This window comes from Vipera berus (assembly GCF_964194415.1).
Source record: "Vipera berus genome assembly, chromosome: 1".
NCBI lineage: Eukaryota > Metazoa > Chordata > Lepidosauria > Squamata > Viperidae > Vipera > Vipera berus.
Window position 1 is genome coordinate 42390625 of NC_138202.1, and position 23909 is coordinate 42414533.

Consider the following 23909-nt stretch of genomic DNA (forward strand, 5'->3'; position numbering starts at 1 on the left):
ATTAACACTGGGAGATAATCCTTCAAGTATCTAATAGCCAGGTCTAATGCTGTGAGGGGCTTTAAAAGTAATAACCAGCTCCTTGAATTATACTTGAAAGCCTTTTGTTAACCAGTGAATCTCCCAAATCAAAGATCTTAGCTGGATATACTGAAGCATACCGGTAACTGCCCAAGTTGCTGCGTTCTGGATCAGCTGCAGTTTCTGAGGTATTCAAGATCAACTTTATATAAAAGCATATTACAATAGTCCATATGTGAAAAGACAAAAGCACTTGTAGTCAAAAGGGTACAATTAGAATACAAGGTGGATCTATATAAATGCCTTTTTTGCCCAGAGCTATCACCTATTTTTCAAGCAGAAGTTGCAGGTCCAAAAGATCCTCAAATTGCTCATTAGCCTTAAGTGAGGTAATATAACCCTATCTAGATGTGTTTGTAAATGTATTTTGGGTGTTATGAGATGCACCAGAATCTTTTGGAAGGGGCAACTCTTTAAGAAAGCTAAATCCTCATCACCAATTCTAGGAGGCCCAGATATCCATAGCCATTTAGTACTACTCCCCATCCACCCTTATGCCCTCCAGGCATTGGGACAGTTGATTGACAGTGCTATCAAAATGACCCATCCCACTGATGAATACTGTGGTGTTATACTCCTACACTTGGCTGGCATAGTTGAACTGCAGATGGCAAAAAGTTTATTAAAAAGGGTTACATTTTAGGAATAGACATAGACTTTGATTTCTGTCTTTGTGTGTCTTCCTCTCAATTCAGTGGAATGGTAAAAGAAACATTTCACTTTCTATAGCAGAGATGGGTAGAAATCATTTGCAGAGGCTATTTGAAAAGTTATTGAAGCCTGCACATAAGCCAATGGCTGCAAATTGTCCATCCTGCTTTAGAAAATACAACGCTCCTTGTTACCTTCTTAACAGTATATTGAACCCAGCCACCTAGCATGCATATACAGGCCAAGTTCATTCAGTGCACTGAGTTATTTTTTTTACTTTACAAAACGATTAGATTTATTCAAAAAACCAGGGGAATTGTCTGTGAATCCATATCCATATACAGAATCCAGAATTGGCACTTTAATCACTGCACTGTCTTGAGTCTTTGCAAAAATGTTATCTAAAAGTACATTAGATTGCAGCTGAAATAGGCAAAGAAGGGAGACCAGGATTGTGTCTTTTATTTTTCTCCTTAGTTTTTACGTAGAATATATTGCAGTCAAGAGTGCTATCTCTAAATCAGAATGTTAACAAGTTATTGCAAGTAATTTTATCCAGGAAATCTAATGGGAGAAATAATTCTAGAAAGCTGATAATGAAGGGAAGAGAGGAGGGGAAAAGAAATAACAGAAAACTATAAATCCTTTTTCCTTTTTGCAACAGAATATGTATGTTTAAATCATACTGCTTATTATGTAATAATCTAAACATAAAATGATTAGTAAAGCAAGCAGAAAGCAAATAAGCAAATTATGACAAAAAAGCAAGAAAACATCACAACTAGAAAAAAAGAAATGGCTGGTTTTTTGTTGTAATACAGGCTTTTGCAAAAAAATAATAATCACCTCCATTATTACTTTATTGTCTTAAAATAAAATGCAGTGTTTAAAACAGTGATTCAACATTTCTGATGTCTTGCTCCCATGTTAAGTTGTTGTCGAAGCATTAGCCTCTTCTCAGGGCATGGAGCTTGCGGGCAACTTTCTCCAGTTCCGCTTCAATTGCAGCCAAGCTTTCCAGTTCTTGGTCCTAAAAGAGAAAAAAAGAAGTTTAATGATGCAAATCATTATAGCAAAATGATGTATTCACTTTACTGTTGATCTCCATCTGTGTACTAACCAATGGATTCAATTGCTTAACTTTTGAGAATTCAGCCAATGCTGGCTAGATGCATTTATAAAACTGATTTCTATCAAGTTAGAGTAAGGGCCTATCTTCCTCCAACTTCAGATGTTTTGGAATATAAATCTCATAACTACAGTCAAATTCACATCCTATATCAATTAGCTTATTACTAGTGCCAAGAGAGGAGTTATATCTGATACAGGTTACAATTTAAGGAAGACTGGTCTGTACTATCTGGCAATAGTTCCTCAAATTCCCAAGAAGACCTATCAGCCTAACCTAAAACAGTTAAGGACTGAACCTCAACTTTCAGTGTCTACTATGATTCTTCTCTGGCTTCATTCCTAGGATATTCTATTGTTCTGGATATTGGAAGGGCACAGCCTGCAGCACGAAGTGTTTACATGAAGCCAAGCGCAAGAATATTCACAAGATCCTGTCTGCTGAATTCAGTCCACAAGATAAAACTATAAGAAAAAGCCGATTTTCCTGATGCCAAAAAGAATTCATGATTGTGAAATACAGTACTTCATGAATATTACAACTGATGGTTACTGTCTTTAGTAGCCCAACTATTGTTCTTGCATGAATGCATGTACATGTCTTAAATGGATGTGTCCCTGTCATATTTCATTTTCCTCCCATCCGTACAGCCAAACAAGCATGGACCAATGAGACAAGAAGTTTTTTCCCCTCTTCTTTTTTCACCTTGTACTCAGCTGATGGCAAAGAGTTTTCTTCTCCTACTGGTACCTGAGCAACTGTTACCAAGGTTATCTTGTTGATTCCCTGATGCATTGTTAAAGCAATTCCAGAAAGGTGCAAGCAAGCCAAAATAGAATAGAAAAAAGAAATAATAACCTGGTTTTGTGATTCATTAAGTGGGATTATTTTATTTTGGGTACAAAGCTCTGCAGCTACAGTGCATCAAAGGAGAACTAGAAAAGGGGTGGGGTAAGCCTTTATATGTTGTCTTGAGTAAAATTAACTCTATTGTGAGGCCAAATGAAATAAGTACCGCACCTGTTGCCTTTCTACCTCTAAGTAACAGCACCCTGATGCTGCTGCTGCCGGGTTTCTGTTACTGACTAGAAGAAGTTGGACATCTTACCTAATAATTTTCAGCATTCTTCTGGGTTTTGACACTTTATTTAAAACATGGTTTCCACAAGAATGTGTCAACCTACCTCTGTCCTCCTGTTTGCGCTTCCTTCTTCATCCTTTTTTTCTTCAGGTATGGGAAGAAGTGGAAAACCTTGTTCACTGTCCTCTTTTGAATGATGCTTCTGAAGCCTCCTTGCTTCGTCTTCCGGAGAGTTATGGAAGTCAACTGTGTTGTGGGATTTGAAAGCCATTTTCATGGATCTATCTGGGTCTTCATCACTTTCATTCTCCTCTGCACGCTTTGTAGTAGTCAGTTGTTTGGCCAGCTCATCCATCTTGTTCCATCTCTTAGCATCTTCTACATCTTGGAAAGGATTTTTCCCCATCTCTTCACTTTTGGAATCACTGTCATGGGAGGAGTCATCATCCTGCCTTGTTCCATCTAGAAAGCGATGCTCTCTACTTTTCACATTATGATATTTATCTTTTTCTTCTGAGAAATTTTTGTCATCATCTTGATTATCTGTAAGGAAAATAGATGTAAGGAGAGAAGCCGTTTTCCATAACTATATTTTTTTTCTTAACCTGGATGAGGAATGAGTTTTGGTGCACTGAGTCCAGTTTACCATATTAACTACTTGTTCAGTAGGGTAGAAAATGATGTTGAATCCTAACCATCTTTGGTGTAACTTGCTTTGTTATAGATAGTTATTGTAAAATCAATTAGGATCTCAGAGTATGCACAGAGGGTTAATTAGCCACCACAATGGAATAGCAAAGCACTTAGACTTATATACCGCTTCATAGTGCTTTACAGCCCTCTTTAAGTGGTTTACAGAATCAGCATATTCTCTCCAACAATATGGGTCCTCATTTTACCGACCTCAGAAGGATAGATGCTGAGTCAACGATCCAACTGCTGGCAATTGGCAGAATTAGCCTGCAATACTGCATTCTAACCACTGTGCCACCACAATACTTTCTCTGAGGATTGTATAGTTACCATGTGGCAACTGTCCCCAATCATATGCATCTGAGAACACTGGACTACAACTCTCGATCACTGTGGACAATTGCTATAGCTCAGTGAGCCTTCTATCAGCTTTGAATTGTTTCATTTGTTGCCCAGGATTGGAGATTTAACCAGTGTAATTTAGACTGGTAAATTACAGGAATGATTACAGTATTATAATATCTATTTCATGTTTAGAAATACAGCTGATACAAAATATTTTAATATATATTTTACTCCATACGTGATATGTTGTAACCCCTGGCTGTTAATATTGTTGATATTAGCTTTTAAATTCATAATGAGTTCTATTTCCATTCCTTTGACACCAGCTACTGTCATATACAATTAAGAGCTTACATATAAGAAACAAGATCTTCTCGGTTCTCACCCCAGTACTTAATAAAACTCTTCCCTCCAGGGCTCAAATATGCTTCTCAAATATGTCTTCTCTAATTTATTTCCTGCAGCAATGCTGGATTGTAATTCTTATAATTTCCCAGCTAACATATTATTTGCTGGAAATTGAAATCCTACAGCACTGGAGGCACTATATTATGAAAGGCTGAATTATTATTTGGAGAAGATTAGAGAATATCTTCGGTGACGGTCTTATTTGCTGAAGCTAGAAATAAATGTATGTAGGGAGCATGGTTTGGTTTTGCTTTTTTTTTTTACAAAAATCACTAAAATTGATATCCCACATATTCATGCAGTCAAAATTCATTTATAGTCCAAGGCCAAATATAAGAAAAAAAGACTAACAATACAATATCTATAAAAAGGAATACAAAGTGTCAGATAAATACTGAAATAAAGAACAGCTAATATTCAATTGCATGAGGGAGGTATCAGATGGTTTACAATAGCCAGGACAATAGATAAAAATTTTGCAGTCTTCTTGGAAGTTTCTCAAGAGTGGTCACCCAGAAGAAAGGCAATGGCCTCCAGGTTGCAATGAAAATTAGAGTTGTGTACATGTATTAAGTTCAATCACCATTGACTGTACAGTAGACATTTTAATAGCATATGTGAGATAGATTCTAGCTCCAAGTTTGACCAAAAACAAGTTTGGTTTTTATATGGGAGACTTACATATTTATGTATTTTATCAAATTTATACACCATCCATTTCACTTAAGTGGCTCTATTTTTATCTATAAAAATATAGATTAAAAACAAAGTTAAAAACAGTGTATAAATACTGTAAGTTAAAAACTTAAAAAGGCAGAGGAAGAACCCTGAAATCACCAACCATTTGGGCTTATATACTGTCCCATAGTGCTTTACAGCATTCTCTGGGTAGTTTATAATGTAAAAACATTATTTGCAAATTGTCCCCAACAATCTGGGTCCTCATTTCACTGATCTCAGAAAGATGGAAGGCTGAGTCAACCTTGAGCCCGTCAGGATCAAACTCCAGGCTGTGGGTAGAGTTTACCTGCAACACTGCATTCTAACCACGGCACCACCGGGGATCTATTACTAGATGTTATCTTAATAGCTAGTGCCTCAGTTTGGGCCAAAGAACAGCTTATTATGAAGAATATATAAAATATACTTAGGAACAGTCCAGGGAGAAGGAAAAATTATCCTATAAAAGTGATGGAGAACAATGACTCTATCATTTTGAATATCTAAATCCATATCCTCTGCTTTAGTTAATCCCAAAGCTAGTAGCGCTGGCAGGATAAGATTGCAAAATGCGAAGTAATCATTAATCTGTCATCAGCAGTGAGGAAAAGCTATCTAGCACGGAAGTTCCCCAATAGACTTGTTTCAGCCAAAATCTAAAAGATGGCAAATATGGGTCCACTTCTCATATTAGAAGTCAAGTTTGAGCCCAGACTGATAGACATACCATCTTCCCTTTGATCATCCACATTATCCGAATTGGTAGGATGTTCCTCTTCAGAAACATTCCTCTCTTTCTCTTCTTCTTCATCCTTTTCTTCTTCTTCCTCTTCTTCCTTCTTAGCCTGTTCTCTGACTTTGCCACCTTCTTCCTCCTTCCTTTTTTCCTGACTCTCTTTGAAAACATGCTCCTTCTCCTCCTCAGATTCCTCTGTCTCTGCAACTTCTTCAACTTCCTGCTGTTTCGGCTTAAGTACATCATCTTGCCTGATGTCACTGATGTGATTGTCTATTGCATCACTCCAAGGCAAGCCTTCCATTTCATCAACCTCATTACCCTCAAACCCTGTTATATTCTCCTTTTCATCCTCAGGATCAGCACCTTGAATCCTTGTCTCTCTCTCTTCCAAGCTATTCCTCTCCTCTTTCAAAACATCCTCTTTATTCTGAGAAGACTTTTCCGTTTCCAGCTCAGCCAAAGAGGCAGTTGGCTTCTCATTTTGGGTCCCCTCTGATGGATCTGAGAGTCAAAAATAGTAGAAACAAACAGAAGATGAATAGAAAGCCATATTAAAACAGAACTGCAAACTCAAAGTACATCAATTTCACATGTTCTTTTGTACATTATATATTTCTTACCTGCTTGAACCCATTGAACAGCATATTTCCCCCCAATTTACTATTTCGAGATTATATTTCATGCTTTAAAGGTAGACCAGATTATGTTATTTCTAATCCTATTCCATTAATATATGAATTTGTTATCCTATCTATAAATTGGAGTAAATGAGACTCGACATCACTGGATTTTAGCCATAATTTAGAAAAGTATAAGATCTGGATTAAGTTATATTCTTTGTTTATCTTGATTAAAGATTCCCAGGAAGTTTTTTTCCGATAGGTACCTTAAAAATTATTCCCTGTTCTGATGCAAACGAAAGAATGTCTAGATAGAATTCTTTTTATAATATGGAATAAGAAAAATATAACTGAAATGAACTGTTAAAGTCTCACTTCTCCAAAACTTTCACTTTGAGTCTGCCAAAAAGTATCCTGGGACTCTGAGTTTTTTCTCACCACAGATTAACTTTGCTCTGCTCCTACAATTCAAAAAACGTGATTAGTTTGCTCCAAACCTAAAACTAGATTAATTCCCACTTACCCTAGAAATCTTCATGTGCATTGACACATCAGAGAATTTGTTGTTCAGTTGCTAAGTCATGCTCGTCTCTATGCAACCCCATAGACTATAGCACACCCAACCCTTTTTCCTCTGCTATCTCCAAGAGTTTGCCCAGATTCATGTTCATTGAGCCAATGACGCTATCTAACCAATCAGAGAATTACTGTTTGAAATGTAACTGAGGAAGGTAGAATAGCTCAGATATTTGCACTTCCTTTTCCAACAGAACAGAATAACAGAATTGGAAGAGACCTTGGAAGCCTTCTAGTCCAACCCCTGCTCAGGCAGGAGACCCTACACCATTTCAGACAAGTGGCTGTCCAGTCCCTTCTTAAAAGCCCCCAGTGATGGAGCACCCACAGCTTCTGAAGGCAATCCATTGCACTGGTTAATTGTTCTCACTGTTAGGAAATTTCTCCTTAGTTCTGTTGTGATTCAGGGTCAGCCTGTGGGTTCGGCAGTTGGGTCGGACGATTCAGAGGAGGAGGAGGGGAGTGTTGGAGAGGTTGCTGAGGGTGTTGGAGAGCTTGCTGATGAGAGCCCTCAGCCAGGCCCCTCCCACCTGGTTATGACGCAGACCCAGCTGTGTGAGCCTGACAGCATGGATAAAGATGACCCACAGCTGGCCCTGTTCAAGGACGCCCAACGCAGGAGGCAGTCAATCAGGAGTAAACAGAGGAAGGCAATGGGGCACCTCGGAAGGAGTCAGAGAGAAGCCACGCCCTGAACTGTTTAAAAGGGGAATGCGTGGGAGGGCTGGTTTGCTGAAGGCAACCGTTTGAATAGCTCCTGTTTCATGGTTCATGTCTTGTTTTTGCTCTGTTTGCTTTTGTGTCCATAAATTTGGCAGGCTTAGTTCCAGCCTCTTGCCTTCTTGTAAAGGGGTTGTTCCTGCCTTATCTGCAGGGCCGGTAGCAGGCTGGTACAGAACAAGTTCTAGGTTGCTTCTCTCCTTGATTAGTTTCCATCCATTGCTTCTTGTCCTGCTTTCTGGTGCTTTGAAAAATAGGTTGAGCCTTCCTTTTTGTGGCAGCCCCTCAAATATTGGAATACTGCTATCATGTCACCCCTAGTCCTTCTTTTCACTAAACTAGACAAGCCCAATTCCTGCAACTGTTCTTCATATGTTTTAGCCTCCGGTCCCCTTAACCATCTTTGTTGCTCTTCTCTGCACTCTTTCTAGAATCTCAACATCTTTTTTATACTTTGGTGATCAAAACTGGATCCAGTATTCCAAATGTGATCTTACTAAGGCATTATAAAGCGATACTAACACTTCATGTGATTGTGATTCTATCATTCTACTAATGCAGCCTAGGATTGCATTGGCTTTATTGGTGCCTGCGGCACACTGCTGGCTATATTTTTTCATATTTCCTGGGTTTTTTTTGACACTAACAGTAATTTTAAAATGATTGCTCTACATTATGTTAACGTTGCAAATGTACTTGACTATATCCTGTAGTGTGCTGGAGCTGGCTTATACCAGCTTGAAAAAGCCAATTAAATTTACCGGTAAATTTCCTTTTCCCCTATTTTCTTTTTCCCCCTCTTTTCCAAAGCACCAGAAAGCAGGACAAGAAGCAATGGATGGAAACTAATCAAGGAGAGAAGCAACCTATAATTAAGGAGTAACTTCCTAACAGTGAGAACAATTAACCAGTGGAACAGCTTGCCTTCAGAAGTCGTGGGTGCTTCTTCACTTAAGGTTTTAAAGAAGAGATTGGACAGCCACCTATCTGAAATGGTGTAGGGTCTCCTGCTTGAGCAGAGGGTGGGACTAGGAATCCTCCAAAGTCCCTTCCAGCTCTACTCTATTCTGATTTTGATTCTGATTCCTGGAATTTTGTGAACTGGTTGAGAGCAAAGCAGTCATCATGCCTAGTGCTCCATATCAGCCTTTCTGCAACTAGTGGTCTGGTGCAGCAGCAATAACAGGGCCAGCAGAGCTGATTATTAAACATGGACCAGCACACCAGTGGTTATGTTCCTGCTATTTGGAATCTATGAAGAAGTGTAGCTTTTGTTAATCTCCGTAAAAGAATTATTGTACAGTCCAATTCAGGAAGGAGAAATTTACACTTGGCTCTTAATGTGTGGGTTGTCGATATTTGAAGTAATTTTTGCTCAACAAATAAGCAAAGAAGAAGACTTTTAAGCACTATGGTGTTTGTAGCTGTTTGTAATATAATTTTCCTTATTAACTAAGATCAGCACTGCAGAAGGTTTTTAGATGTTATCAAAAATTTTCCTTGCTGTGAACCAATGCGAAAGCAGTGGGGAGATGACCCAGTCACAGTTGTTACAGAAACCAGTTTGGCTGTGACGCAGGTGTGTGTGTCCCAAGGCTATTTGAAATAATATCCACATTTAGAATGCTTGGGAAGGATTATGTAGGGGTTATGCTGACATCAACCTCTTTCCGTGTTTCCATTGCCTTGGCTTTCAAGGACTTCAGAAAGCTCATCTTCAAACCCACTGTTTTTCTTCTGCTGCTCTGTTCTTTCACTTGCTCCTGTTTCAGAAATGGAAAATAAGAATAGAAACATTTTTCACCACTTCTTTTGTTGTCATCATCATCATCATCAATATGTGTCTCCTCACCATTACAAATGCATATTATATTAAAAGTCAAATCTAAGGGTCCAATATCCAAAATATCAATATTTCAGGGGCTGCCACAAAGAAGAGGGAGTAAAGCTGTTTTCCAAAGCACCTGAAGGCAGGACAAGAAGCAACGGATGGAATCTAATCAAGGAGAGAAGCAACCTTGAAACTAAGGAGAAATTTCCTGACAGTTGGAACAATGAATCAGTGGAATGACTTGCCTCCAGAAGTTGTGAATGCTCCAACACTGGAGGTTTTAAAGAAGAGATTGGACAACCATTTGTCTGAAATGGTATAGGGTTTCCCACCTGAGCAGGGGGTTGGACTAGAAGATCTGCAAGGTCCCTTCCAACTCTGTTATTCTGTATTCTAAACAAATCCATGCTGTTAATTACTACATTGTTTTCAAAGTATTTACAATCTCCTTGTGATCTACCCTACAATCTTATCACCCATTGATGCCAACTTGATTGGTTTGTCATTATGCTATACTTTCTATTTTCCCCTTTTTGAAAATAGGGGAAATATTTTGTGGCATTCTCACATTATGTATAGACATAATCCTATCTATATCACTTTGGAAAAAAAGTATTCCCATAATAGTAGACAGTTCACATACAAAACAGGCACAGAATTCCAATAGAACTGTACCTTGAACTGCAATCTCTTGAAGCTCCCTTAGTAAGTTTTGATGGCGAAGAATGGAACGAATTCTTTCATCTGAAAGAACAGAAGGACTTATTATTTTAGTAGTAACAAATTGAGCTGGCATGCAATGATTTTGCTCATCATAGTTCCATTGGCAGACCAGTTACTTGAGTTCACCTTGTCTACACATTTTTTTAAAAATGTAAAAGTGACTTTTGACATACATGTTCTTAAAACTTTAATACTCAGTCTTGTTAACTTCTCAGTACTGTAAGAGAGAATCGGAAAGAAAATGTACCTCCTTGGAGAGTTTCTAGGCATTCTTGGCTGATTGAGAGTGGTTTGGGCTTCGCTACTGTATTAGAAATAACCTCAGCAATGCATGTCATCACCTAGAAAAACACAAATATATTTGTATGGATTTTATATTTAAATTTTCCTTCAGGGTGTTTTTGTTTAATACATGAAATCCCCCCTCCACCACTCCTGTCTTGATTCATCCTTGCAACAATCTTGTGAATTAGCATGGACTGGGGCTCACCTGGCTATGGTTAGCCACAAAGCTTCAAAGCTAGGAAGGTTCTGAACCGGTCTTCCTTTCTGCCATGCTGTATCCTAATTCATCATTAACCTAATATTGCCCCATTAGAATGAAAAATCTGTCTGATTTCAATTAAATGCAGTGCAAACCTCTCTGAACCATTTTTGCTCTTTTTTCATAATAGGAATTACTATCTTTGGCATTAAAAGTAATGTTTTGTTTCCTTTCACATTATTTATTTATTATTTATTTTAATTCCATTTATATCCCACCCTTCTCCGAAGACTCTTATGCTGTTTTTTTTCATATTGCTTTCTTACCTACTTCCTATATTCTTCCCATATTCTTAAGTTCCTACTAAATTTGAATTGAGCAGGCTTTTAATAAAGGATATCAACAGAAAGTTATGACAGAGAACTGTTTAGAGAGAACTAACCTTTATAAAGCACAACTATGACTTTTTAATATGACAAATATATTATTGGTACGATCTATGTCAGGTCACAATATAAACAGTCTGGTTAAACAGCCAGCAAATGGTATCAGTGGGATTAGAAATTATATAAATGCACACACACACAGTCACAAAATGATATTCATTTGCTTTTAAAAAATCTCTTTTATTATGGTTTTAAGGGTTCATTTTAAATACACTGAACAAAAAGAACTATGAAATTTAAATCTATGTTGTGAGACTCTTTTAGTAGAAACGTCCACCTGGTTTTCAATTGGGGAAAGGTTATTCTTGATTTTCACGTACCATGCATCTGCATATCAAGAACAATTGGATCTGTTGCTTGAATTAATGGGTTTTCCCACGTACAACATCTCCATCTTGTCTGGAATGATTCAATTAATTTGCTTTTATCCATCAAAAGCTCTTTCTAAAACTGCTAGCCCTTCGAATTTGTTCAAATCAGGAAATAGATTTCACAAGAAAATTAGAACTAAGTTCCATATTAGAATCTTGCAAGTCTAACTGTTTTTTTCATTTCCTTTTTCTTATACCTGAGTGAGTCAGGGTGGAGCCATCCTGAGCTTCTTCATAATAATGTCTCATTTTAGAAAGGCACTCTTGGATATTATTGGTTGATATCCTTGAAAATTAGTAATCCCATATCTGAAATTTTTGTTTTGGCAAGTTTCACATGAATATTTTTAAGGTGTTCTAATGTCATTCGACCATATTGTGCAAAGAACGAGGGAAACTTTCTTTCTCTTGCCAAAGCTATTTCTACACAGTCTTTCACTGTGCTGGAAATTTGGACCATTTTGTACTGATTTAACTGGCAAGCCTTTAATTGCTAACCATGTGTTAAAACTTCATCAGATAACTGCACATGATAACAGAGTGCACAAAAATGTGTAGGAGAGAAAATATGAAGGTTTTGATTGCCTTTTAAAGTCTGCATCAAGTTAAAGGAATAAAGGAATATCTGAAGAAAAAGGTGCTTAAACAATTGATTATTCAGATGAATTGTCTTTCCATTATTATGGACTTTCCATTACTGAGTGCATGTGGAGTACACAACAGTGAACTGACCTAAAACAGTAAAACAGCAAGCACCAAGAAAAGCTAATTCATAATACATAAGCAAAAAAATTCTATTTTTAGAAATCCCCCCCATTCCATCAAGTAAACATGAATGTCAGGATTTCAAAAGCCTTCATTTCAAGTAAACACTGTGTAGTCATAACAAAAAAGAACAAAAGGAATCAAAACCTATCGAGTGGGGAATTTTTCTGTAGCAAACAACAAAATTAGAATTATTGCCCTAAATTTGTCTTGTAGTTTCAACACCAACAAAAAGAAACAAGAATCTTTCAAAGTTTTCCACTACAATCATTACTGGCATCCTTCAGTCTCGAGAGACTATGGTATCGTGCTCTGGAAAGAGGTCCTAAAGCAGCATCTGGTGTGGCTAAAAAGGCCAATTCGAGAGTGGCAGTCCCTTCCACACTGAGGGCAGATACAATCTGTCCCCTGTCCAGCCCCCAGGTTTTGCTGGTTCTGGGACTGCCTCTTTGCCTCAGCCTGCCGCACAAGTGTCTCTTCAAATTGGAGAAGGCCAGTACTTTTTTTGTAAAAGAAAAAGGTGCCGGAACTCACACATGTCATACAACCCACCTTGCCTACCCTACAAGGCTCCATCCAAAAAAGGTGCCGGAACTCCATTCTGAGCGTTCTATGAGAAAACAAGCCCTGGAGAAGGCCATGCAACATCTTTAGCCTCCAAGCTGAGCGATCAGAGGTCAAGTTTTCCCAGCTGTTAATGTCCATTCCCAAGGCCTTTAGATCCCTCTTGCAGATATCCTTATATCACAATCAATGTGATGTAAAAACAAAGTGCCAAATTCTGGGGAACTAGCTTTGAACTTTTTCCTACTTGCAGAAATGGTTCATTTGTGTCTTTTGCTGAGTTTCTTAATTGATTTGAAGGCAAGGTAAGGCTAATAGAACTTTATTTTAGAACTACTGAGTAAATAACTCCTTATTCTAGCTCTGTCTTCATCTATCTATAATATATATCCCAGTATTCCTCAGAAGCTTCCATAAGGATCACTTTTCATTTTATTCCTGCATGACAACTATGACTGAGCTGAGAGAAAAATGAAATAAAGTCATACTGTGTGTTTCCAAAGCAGAGGATGCAGCTGAACCTGGCTTTCCCCAATTCTATTCCAACACCTCAACTCCTACCCCATTGAGCAGGCGTGTCCAGCCCATGGTCTGCAGGCTGCATATAGCCCTGGACAGCTAGTAATGCAGTCCACACAAGATATAATAAAATATATTTTAAAAGGAAGTTTGTTATTTATATACACTAACTATATTATATATTTTATATGTGGCCCAAGATAATTCCTCTTCACACAGTGTAGCCCAGGCAAGCCAAAAGATTGGACATCCATGCCATAGAAGCTTCATTTGTTGAGCTGCAGTTTGGTGAATTACATGAGAACTTAGAGAGGATGGTGTTGGTAATTTTTTGCTATGGAAGTGGGGTGAATTTATAATCATATATTTGACCTTACATTGTCAGTCATGCTAGATGAGTAACAGTTGCTGGAAGGGCTGCCTACAGAAGTCAACCTTGGATTAGAATTTGGTTACGTGTCTCAGCAAGTGATAGCATATGGCCGACCTTCTCTGGATTTAGAACCTAACCTTGGATGGGGCCTGTTTAATACTTGGAAATGTGATCACCAAGGACTTCCAGGCAGAGAAAGCAAAACATCCTAGGTGGCAAATAATTTCTCTCTCTGTGGATGTGGTCACACATTCACAGAAGTAGAACTCAAAGGAATCAAGGTAGAGTGTTTTGCAATGGTACTGTCCTATATCTGTTCATTCCTGTGAGGTTCAGTAGGACTTTCACCAAGTGGTAATATATTGGATTGCATGGTTTCAGATTCCCAATACTTTCATTGTAATAGTCTATTACATTCTCATTTCCATATAATTCATTTGATTTCTTGGATTACACTGTATTTAGTTGTTTTTAGAAGTCATTTGATTGTATTTGGACATTATAGAAAAATATCCAATAGATTATATAAGTATTAATTTTATATAAAATCATGGAATCATAGGGCTGGAATGGACCTTGGAAGTCTTTAGTCCAACCCCTTGCCCAAGGCAGGAGACCTTATACCATTCTATACAAATGGTTGTCCAATCTTTTCTTGAAAACCTCTAGCAATGGAGCAACCACAATTCCAGCTGTTCCATTAATTGTTCTTACTATCAGGAAAAAAAATCCTTACTTCCAGGTTTGATCTCTATTTTAATAGGTTTTCCGGCTCATGTGATATTTTCCTCTCTGCTGTAGATTTGTATCCAAAATGTATACAGCTGTAAAATATAATCCATTTTTCTACAAGCAGCAAGAGTTTTTTTTTCCTGTGTATACCTTAGGCTATTCTCTTTCTCTCTCAATCTTTTGTTTTTTCAGATCATTTCCATTTGACCAAATTTATAGAAGAATTTGTAACTAGCAATAGTCTATTTCTAGTGCTTTCCTTTTATTAGGCTAAGGGGTTTCTTATATATTTGGCACACAATCCAGCAGGAACCTGCTTAAACCCATTCACATGTAGTCTGCATACAGTATATCTGACATATGTCATATCATATCATGAACTTTTATACAAACATTATTCATGTGCCAAATTCTTTTATCTTTAGCAACAGTATGTTATCCTGTACTTTTTCTAGGATGCTGCTTATAAGCGCTATGTGCTTAGAGCAAAAAGCATTGTTAGAGACCCTACAGACCTACTTTATGGTCTGTTTCTGTTGCTCCCCTCTGGGAGGAGGTTTTGAAGTATTTCTACCAGGACTAACTGATTCTGTAATAGCTTTATTCATGCCATCTGTCTGGTAAACTCGCAAGATTCATTTTTCTAGCCATGCACATATATACATAATCCGAACTAGACTGTGTTGTTTCTCTGTGTCATATAATATATGTGGGTATATGCATAATTCTGTATTTATTTATTGTTGTCATATTTATGTAATGTATTTTGGAGGTGGTGACCTTTTGAGAGCTGTATGCAATGAAATTTCATTTTAATGTATGCCAATTAGTGTACATTCAAAGTGACAATAAAGTTATTATTCTATTCTACTCTACTCTACTCTACTCTACTCTACTCTACTCTACTCTACTCTACTCTACTCTACTCTATTCTATTCTATTCTATTCTATTCTATTCTATTCTATTCTATTCTATTCTATTCTATTCTATTCTATTCTATTCTAATTTTCTATTCCTGAATTCTATAGCACCACAAGTCTTTTTATAGTGCAACACTTAAATTCAAGCCACTGACAATGGCTATGCTGCAGTTGGCATTATTAAAAAATGCAGCACAGATTCAATTACATATTGAAGCATATACTATATAGAGAGGGGGGGATTTATGGGCATTTTAGGAAACTCATAAATGGCATAATAACAAATGATTATGCAATCTGCATAGTACAGTGCCACGGAAAGTGCTGATCTACTCCTAATGAGGAAAAATGTGATATTTTGGTCTTCCAAATAAGACAGTAATCACAGATGTTTGAAATCTTCAACAGGCCTCCACAACTGCTGGTTGAATATGCTGACTTCTAAACCAAACTGCTTCTCAGGCTCAAGGCTGGCAGAAACTGGATAGTGCAGGTTTTTAACAGTACTGGAAATAATAGTATTTTTGTAGAGATTAAGGATAATTAATTTGTCAAAAAAGCTGGAAACTGTTTCCCATTTTTTCCATCCAAGGAAAATTGAGAGATCCTTTGTTATTAATTTCTTTTAAAAAATGGAGGAAATAACTACATTTTCAGTTCAGGAAAATTAGGAGAGGGCAGCAATTTTGAAAATCCAGCACATTAAACAAAATTCTGACTGTAAACTCTGGTTTGCTTATGGGATACACACATACACATACCCCAAGGAGACATCAGACTCAGCATTGGATGCTTTGCGAGCCTCTACAGGTCTCGGGATTTTTAACCAACTTTAGCCATATCTGGAAGACGTTAGCCTGGGAACAGCTTTCCCAATACAATATGCATAGAGCCAGTCATGTGCTTATCAACTTGCCCTGTGTTTATTCAATAAAAATCAGTCAATGCTCAGATCAAGCACTGGCAACCTGCATTTAGAGATGTATGGATTCATTTTCATGAGTAGATTTACTTGTTCATATGCAGTCTTATGCAAATATGAAATATCCCATGTATTGATATCTCAATCTCATAAATGATAGGGGTATACTGTTCATCGGATTTGCCACAGTGGAAAAAATATTCCAGATTTTAATGGTATATATGTTATACAGTATGTATTTAAAACTGTGGATGAGTTCACACATTGTGTTAAGATATAAAACATGGCTTACATAATACAGGGTCTGGGTTCATGCATCATGGTAAGCTATTCCAAACCATCACATTATACTTACATGCAATCTCTGAACCCAACCCACCCAGAAAGTTAAAAGCATGAAATGGGACATCTAATTCATACCCATGTAAATATGCCAAAACAAAATACAAAAACAAAATGTTTCACTCAGTTGGCACCATGTAGTTCAATTCACACAAGCCAGATATATGTGTATTACATATGATACACAGCTTTCTCAATCAAATATACCTTGATATGTGCCCCAGAAAACTGCATGAAGAAGAAATGTTATGGATAACTTGACAATAAGAATGAATACATTCCAAAGATGTCAGTACCAACTTTAATTGAGGGTGAGCATGCGGACCTGGCTTGCATCACGGAGACTTGGTTGGGCCCAGAGGGTGGTGTTCCTTTAATTGATCTTTGCCCACCAGGTTTCCGGGTGCTACACCGGCCTCGTGCTCATGGTAGGGGCGGGGGAGTGGCGGTAGTTATCAGGGAGACCTTATGTCCGTGGGAGACCACCGTTCCCCAGATATTCGGGTGTGAGTCTCTCTTTTTGAGATGTGGTCCTGGGGTGCAGTTGGGCTTGCTGCTGGTGTACCTTTCGCCTAGTCGCGCAGCGGCAGCCCTGCCTGAGCTACTCGATGTCCTCTCGGGGTTGGTGATTGAGTTCCCCAAACTTATAGTTTTGGGTGACTTCAATCTACCATCCCTAGGAGGATCATCTGAGTTAGCTCAGGAGTTCATGGCTTCCATGACGGCCATGGACCTGACGCAAGTAATTCTTGGACTGACTCATGAGGGAGGCCACACCCTTGACTTGGTTTTCTTATCTGGACGGTGGTTTGATGATCTTGGTGGGGGCTCTCCAACTGTTATGCCCCTGTCATGGACCGATCATCACCTCCTGCAGCTGGTCTTCCGTTTTGCCACCCCCCGCCGTGGGTGTATGGAGCCAATTAGATGGTACCGCCCCAGACGCTTAATGGATCCTGATAGGTTCCAGGCAGCACTGGGGTCCCCACCTGCCTCCGTTGCTCACAACTCGGCGGATGCCTTAGTGGAAGCCTGGGAAAGGGCGGCCACGGAGGCACTTGACCGAGTTGTACCCTTGCGGCCCCTGACCCGGTGCAGATCCCAGCGAGCTCCATGGTTTTCCGCGGAGCTTCCGGAGATGAAGCGTCGGAGATGGGGCCTAGAGAGCCGTTGGAGGTCCAGCCGATCCGAATCCGACCGGTTGCGACTAAGAACCCACATTAGGTCTTATCTCGCAGCGATGAGGCGGCGAGGTCTAATTACTTCTCCGCCCTCATCGCGTCCGCAAATAATTGCCCGGCCGCCCTGTTTAGGGTAACCCGCTCCCTCCTTAATCAGGAGGTGAGGGAGGAACCCTTGCAGGGTTGTGCCGAGGAATTTAGTCAACATCTGTTGAATAAAATTGCTCGGATTCGGACCGGTCTGCACTCCAACTGGGCAGAGTCTGACAATCAGGACACGGGCGGTCTTGTCGATGTTATCTGGGAGGAGTTTGATTCTGTGACCCCTGAGGAAGTGGACAGGATTATGGGGAGGTTGAGCTCCACCACATGTTTATTGGACCCGTGCCCTTCCTGGCTGGTTTATGCAGCTCGGGAGGAGACACGAGGCTGGTTCCAGGCAGTTATATCTGCTTCCTTGAGTGAGGGTAATTTCCCCGCCGTCTTGAAGGAGGCGGTGGTGAGACCTCTCCTCAAGAAGCCTGCCTTGGACCCAGCTGTGTTAAATAACTTTCGTCCGGTCTCCAACCTTTGCTTTCTTGTGAAGGTTGTTGAGAGTGTGGTGGTGCATCAGCTCCCTCTGGTCCTGGATGAAGCGGATTATCTAGACCCGTGCCAATTGGGTTTCAGGCCCGGGTACAGCACGGAGACGGCATTGGTCGCTCTGGTGAATGATCTCTGGAGGGCCCGGGACAGGGGATATTCCTCTGTCCTAGTCCTATTAGACCTCTTGGCGGCTTTCGATACCATCGACCATGGTATCCTGCTGCGGCGTCTCAGGGGATTGGGAGTGGGAGGCACAGTTCTTCGGTGGTTCTCCTCCTATCTCCTGGGACGTTCGCAGTCGGTGTTGGCAGGAGGGCAGAGGTCGACCCCAAGGTCTCTCGTTTGTGGAGTTCCTCAGGGGTCGGTCCTCTCGTCTCTCCTGTTCAACATCTATATGAAACCGCTGGGTGAGATCATTCGTGGTTTTGGAGTTGGGTATCATCAGTACGCTGATGATACCCAGCTTTTCATTTCGACCCCAAACCACCCCAGTGATGCCCTCGACGTGATGTCCCGTTGCCTGGAGGTGGTTCGGGTCTGGATGGGGAGGAACAGACTTCAGCTCAACCCTGACAAGACTGAGTGGCTGTGCATTCCGGCATCCCAGGATATTCAGAATATTCCACCTCTCTCTATGGGGGGTGAGCTTTTACCCCCTGTAGATAGGGCTCGCAACTTGGGAGTCCTCCTAGATTCGCGGCTCACTCTGGAAGATCATATAGTAGCTGTGACTAGGGGGGCTTTCGCCCAGGTTCGCCTGGTGCGCCAGTTGCGGCCCTATCTAGACCGGGATGCCCTGTGTACGGTCACTCATGCGCTCGTGACCTCTCGTCTGGACTACTGCAATGCTCTCTACATGGGGCTTCCCTTGAAGACCACTCGGAGGCTCCAGCTGGTACAGAATGCAGCCGCGAGAGTTGTCTTGGGAGTCTCCCGGTACTCCCATGTTACACCTTTGCTCCGTGAGCTGCATTGGTTACCAGTTGTCTTCCGGGTTAGATTCAAGGTTTTGGTAATGGTTTCTAAGGCCCTACATGGCATGGGTTCCGGAGTACCTCGGGGACCACCTGCTGCCGGCGTCAACTTCCCTCCGCCCTGTGCGTTCCCACAGAGAGGGCCTCCTCAGGGTGCCTCCGGTCAGAGAATGTCGGCTGGTGGCCCCCAGGGGGAGGGCCTTCTCTGTGGGCACTCCAGCTTTATGGAATCAGCTGCTGGTCGAGCTCCGGATGGCACCTGACCTTCGCTCCTTCCGACGCGGTCTGAAGACCCATCTATTTGAACAAGCCGGCCTGGCCTGATGGGGGATATGTTGGGGTTTTAATGGGGATTTTTATATTGTTATTGATTGTTTTAGCTGGGCTACTATTTAATTCTTTTTAATTTTTGTATCCTGTATTTTTTATATATGCCCTGTTCACCGCCCTGAGTCCTTCGGGAGAAGGGCGGTATACAAATATAATAAAATAAATAAATAAATAAATAATTCAGAGGCAACTCTTTTTCCTTTTATCCAAGCATATAATTTATCCAAATAATTCTTCAAATCCAGATTCAGTAATTATGCCTCATCACCATTCTGCATATATCATGTATGCTTTTAGTTATCAGTAGTTTACTGTTCCTTTGTGCCATCTGAATAATATAAACATGTATATTTTTTCTTTGGTTCTTCCTTTTGATTTATATTACCCCACCTGTATCTAGTGCCCTAGGCTTAATGACTATTTTCAATATGCTGTCAGGAACTCCTGAATTTTTTAAAAGCAACAGGTGATCTCTAGCTTACAATAAGCTTACACAGGATATATATGAAAAGCTAATCCATTAAACTTTTGTATTTTAAAGAAAAGCATCTGAAAATTAAAAGAATTTTCCCATTGTATTATTTGGCCATGCATAACAGGACCAAAAATTATAATTTATCTGTAGTCTCATTTCAGACAGTCCATAGCACAAACCTGATTTTATAACTGTATCTTTGCATACATTCCTTATTTCTTCATGGATGTACTTGCAATTATATATGGAGTTCAAAGTATTTGTTGCAGTTACTCTTCATAGGTAGATCTACAAAAACTTAAATGTACACTTGAAAATTTAATGTGTGAAAAGACTCAGTAATTCCATTGTTATTTCAAGGTGTTAAAAATGATAGATCATACATTCATAGATTTGTACATACATACCAATAATATATAACAATATTCCTGCTTTTAATCTTTTTTTTCAACTCACCTTGGTGTCATCTTCAGTTGTTGGACTTGTTACTGGAAGTGAAATTACTAAGAAAGAGAGAAGAGAAAGAATGACTTTAATATTTCACATTCTCTTTGGCAGTTTCAGTCAGAATGCAGAACAGATTTGGGGTGTGAAGAAAACCAGTATAGAGGTATACACGAGACCATAAACCAGACCAATAGCATATAAAAATAGCATATAAAACCAGCATCAGAAATTTGCTCACCTTTTGGGTTTAAAAATAGTTGCTAGATTGGACGAACTGAGCTGACGATTTTATGGAAGAATCAATCTGAAATCACTTGAGGAATCTGACTAGCCAATGGAACCATTGTTTATAAGTGAACTACATGGGATCCAAAAAGGCAAATATAGGAGTAACTGAGAAAAAAATGGGCATTTCATAAGACTGAAGATTAGAATTGCAATTTCTTTTGATTCGTAAAATAAAACTCTTGGCCAAGTAATGCTTTGCTGTTTTGGAACGTTAAAAAGTTTGAAGTAAATGGGACCTTGACATTCAGTGAAGATCACTACTGGCAATAGTCTAACGAAGTCCCTCGATTTCCTACCCCTGAACTTCCATCATCTTCTTTGCAGATCAGGCCTTCTGGTACAAATAGGCGCTGAACTGCATGTAGGCCGGTGCATCTGCCAGTCGGGGCAAGAGCCTCGGAGGCTCTGTCCTTGGTACTGAAAAGGGCAGCGCCTCCGCGTAAATTCTCCCACCTGCCTTTTGAGCTTACCTGGGGCTACCAGGAGGAAGGCTGCGAAAAACGCCGCGAGAGTCATGCCGCTGGCCATACGGACTGCAGGGCGAAGGGTGGGGCCGTCCGGCTGCCCTTCTTGGCTTTATCGGCGGGGCAAAAAAGATGGGAGTGGGGTCTGGCTTCTGAGAAGCGATCGGCGCTGACCTTGACCGAGTGCTGAGCCGCGAAATAGATTATCCGCTGTCCTTCTTGCCCTTCCCAAGATCCTCTGCCTTCTCGAAAGCGGTTGCCGACAATCCCCGACCCAGGACTGCAGCAGCAGCAACCTGGCTTATATATTCGCCCCCCTCTCCTCCGGAAACGGCGTCAGGAGGAAGCTCACTCTCCCCTCCCAGGAAGCCGCCGTCCAATCGCTCCTCTGCGGGGGATTGCGGAGCCAGAATGAGGTTAAACGCTCCCTTCGCCTGATCACCCTAAGCAAAGGACAAGGCGAGGCTCGCCAGCTGACAGCATCTGGAAGAACGAGGCAGCGAACAGCAAGTTCGCACGCTCGCTTTCCGCGCTGTAAAAGGCGCGCAGGTGTTTCTTCCCATGTGTGTCATCTCCGGTGCTGGATAAGATCGGAGATGAAAGCTCAGCCCATCACACATGGAAACATGTAAGGGAAGGCAGGATGTCTTCTGAAGCATCTTTAGGATTTTGCGCTTGATGCTTTTTGGGATGACATTTTGGTGTAGTGATCCACTCACCCAGGGGTGGGGGAGCTGTCTTCCCAAGCTGTGAAGGAGGCACCTTATCATCTAAATATATGGGAGCTTTTAAGGTCGTTGGGAACTCAATTGGGTCAGTCATTTATAGAAATCACTTCAGATGTAATTACTAATCCAGTTGGCATTTCATCTTGACTCACTGAGGAAGCAATCCTCTGAAACTGATTTGGGCTCTTATTTTTTTTGTAAAATTGCTTCTTCTGAACTCCATAAAGTTCCTTACTGAATCCCATTCAATTGTGGTGTCATTATTGCCCAGGTTTAATTTAGTATATTATTACTTAGAGTGCAATAATATTTGTCACTTTGCAAAGCAGACCCTAACCTTTAATTCTGCATAATTCTGCCATTAGAGCCACGAAATAGTGTAAAGAAATCCTTTTTAGTTCAGATCTATGACTGACAGATCTCTCAACTTCACTAACTGATTCCAAATTCTCGCAGACATTGCAAGAAGATCTGTGCTGGATTGAATGAGATTGACACTGGTTTCCCCAATCAGTAAAATATTGTACCTGATGGATATAAAACCTAGGAGCCTTGGTTTTGTTAAATCAGTCAACTGAACAATCTTTAACAATAGTTAAATAAACCAATGATTCTTCCAACTGATCATGCTGATTGATAACTATTGTCCTTCTGTTTGCTTTATTAAGCAGGAGTCCATTTCAACTAACCTGAAAAGTGATCTGTTGTTCAAACAATCACAGCTTGGATATCTTGTTCCCACATATACAGTATTTAATGTGCTTATCTTTGCACAGTACTATTGGAAACTCAGGTGTGTGAAATCTGATGTTGTTGCAACAGCTGTCATGCTATATTGTTCTTGATCTGCAAGCAAACAAAACCTGGGGTTTTTTAATTAAAATGAGTGTCCCTTTAAACTCAGTCAAGGGCTAGTAAATTAAGCTAGCTTATTTAAAATGTGAATATGATGTTTTAAAAAATTAATACATACAGTTAACATAAATATTACTGTATCAGAAAATTGTCCTTTGTCCATATTTCAGGCAATATTAAAAATATTTTAACATTGCCCAAAATATGAGTAGAAGTTGCTGTTTATAGAAAGGACAATAACTTAGAGGGGTACATAGGTTTTGTATGAAGAACGTTAAAAATTTGGTCTTATTACATATCCAAAAGTTGGTTTTTAATTAAGTTTCATAAAATATGCACATACACACATGTTCAGAAAAAGAAATTTCACAGTTCAATTATGTGCAAAAACTACTTCCTAGGATTCCATAATTTTTATCTTCATATCCTCTTACCTAAACGTCATGAGAATGAGATCATGTTAATTAGTTGAGGAGTCTGTAAGTGGATGAAAATCCGGCTACAATGCCTCTCATCAAATGTTATATTTCTCCAACTAATAATGAAAGAAAATTTCAGTTTTACCAAAGTGATATCAAGCATTCTAGAGGTTTGAACATATTAGCACTGGTCATAATATAATTGTTTACAAACTTTAGTCTTTATTTAATTAACAATTGTTATGGGCATTGGGAGGCTTTCAAAGAAAAATGTAGCTAAACTGTATTATTAGACAAGTGAAATGTTACATCTTTACCCCATTAAATCTGAAGCACCACTTTAATACGCCAAATCCTTCTGGCCCAAACTGAGGTTGACTTTGATTTTTGTTCTTGTCTCAAACACT

The 23909-nt window shown here is 39.7% G+C and overlaps 1 protein-coding gene across 1 annotated transcript; it reads right to left on the reverse strand.

Annotated features, from left to right (window-relative positions):
* Positions 1-1678: 1678 nt before the first annotated feature.
* On the reverse strand, positions 1679-21564 carry CHGA (chromogranin A; the record flags this gene model as incomplete). The annotated part of the gene is made up of 8 exons (XM_081323139.1): positions 1679-1762; positions 3046-3485; positions 5836-6348; positions 9428-9526; positions 10270-10338; positions 10565-10658; positions 20758-20804; positions 21507-21564. 8 exons carry the CDS (start codon positions 21562-21564, stop codon positions 1679-1681), a joined length of 1404 nt encoding a protein of 467 aa, XP_081179265.1.
* Between the last annotated feature and the right edge of the window lie 2345 nt (positions 21565-23909).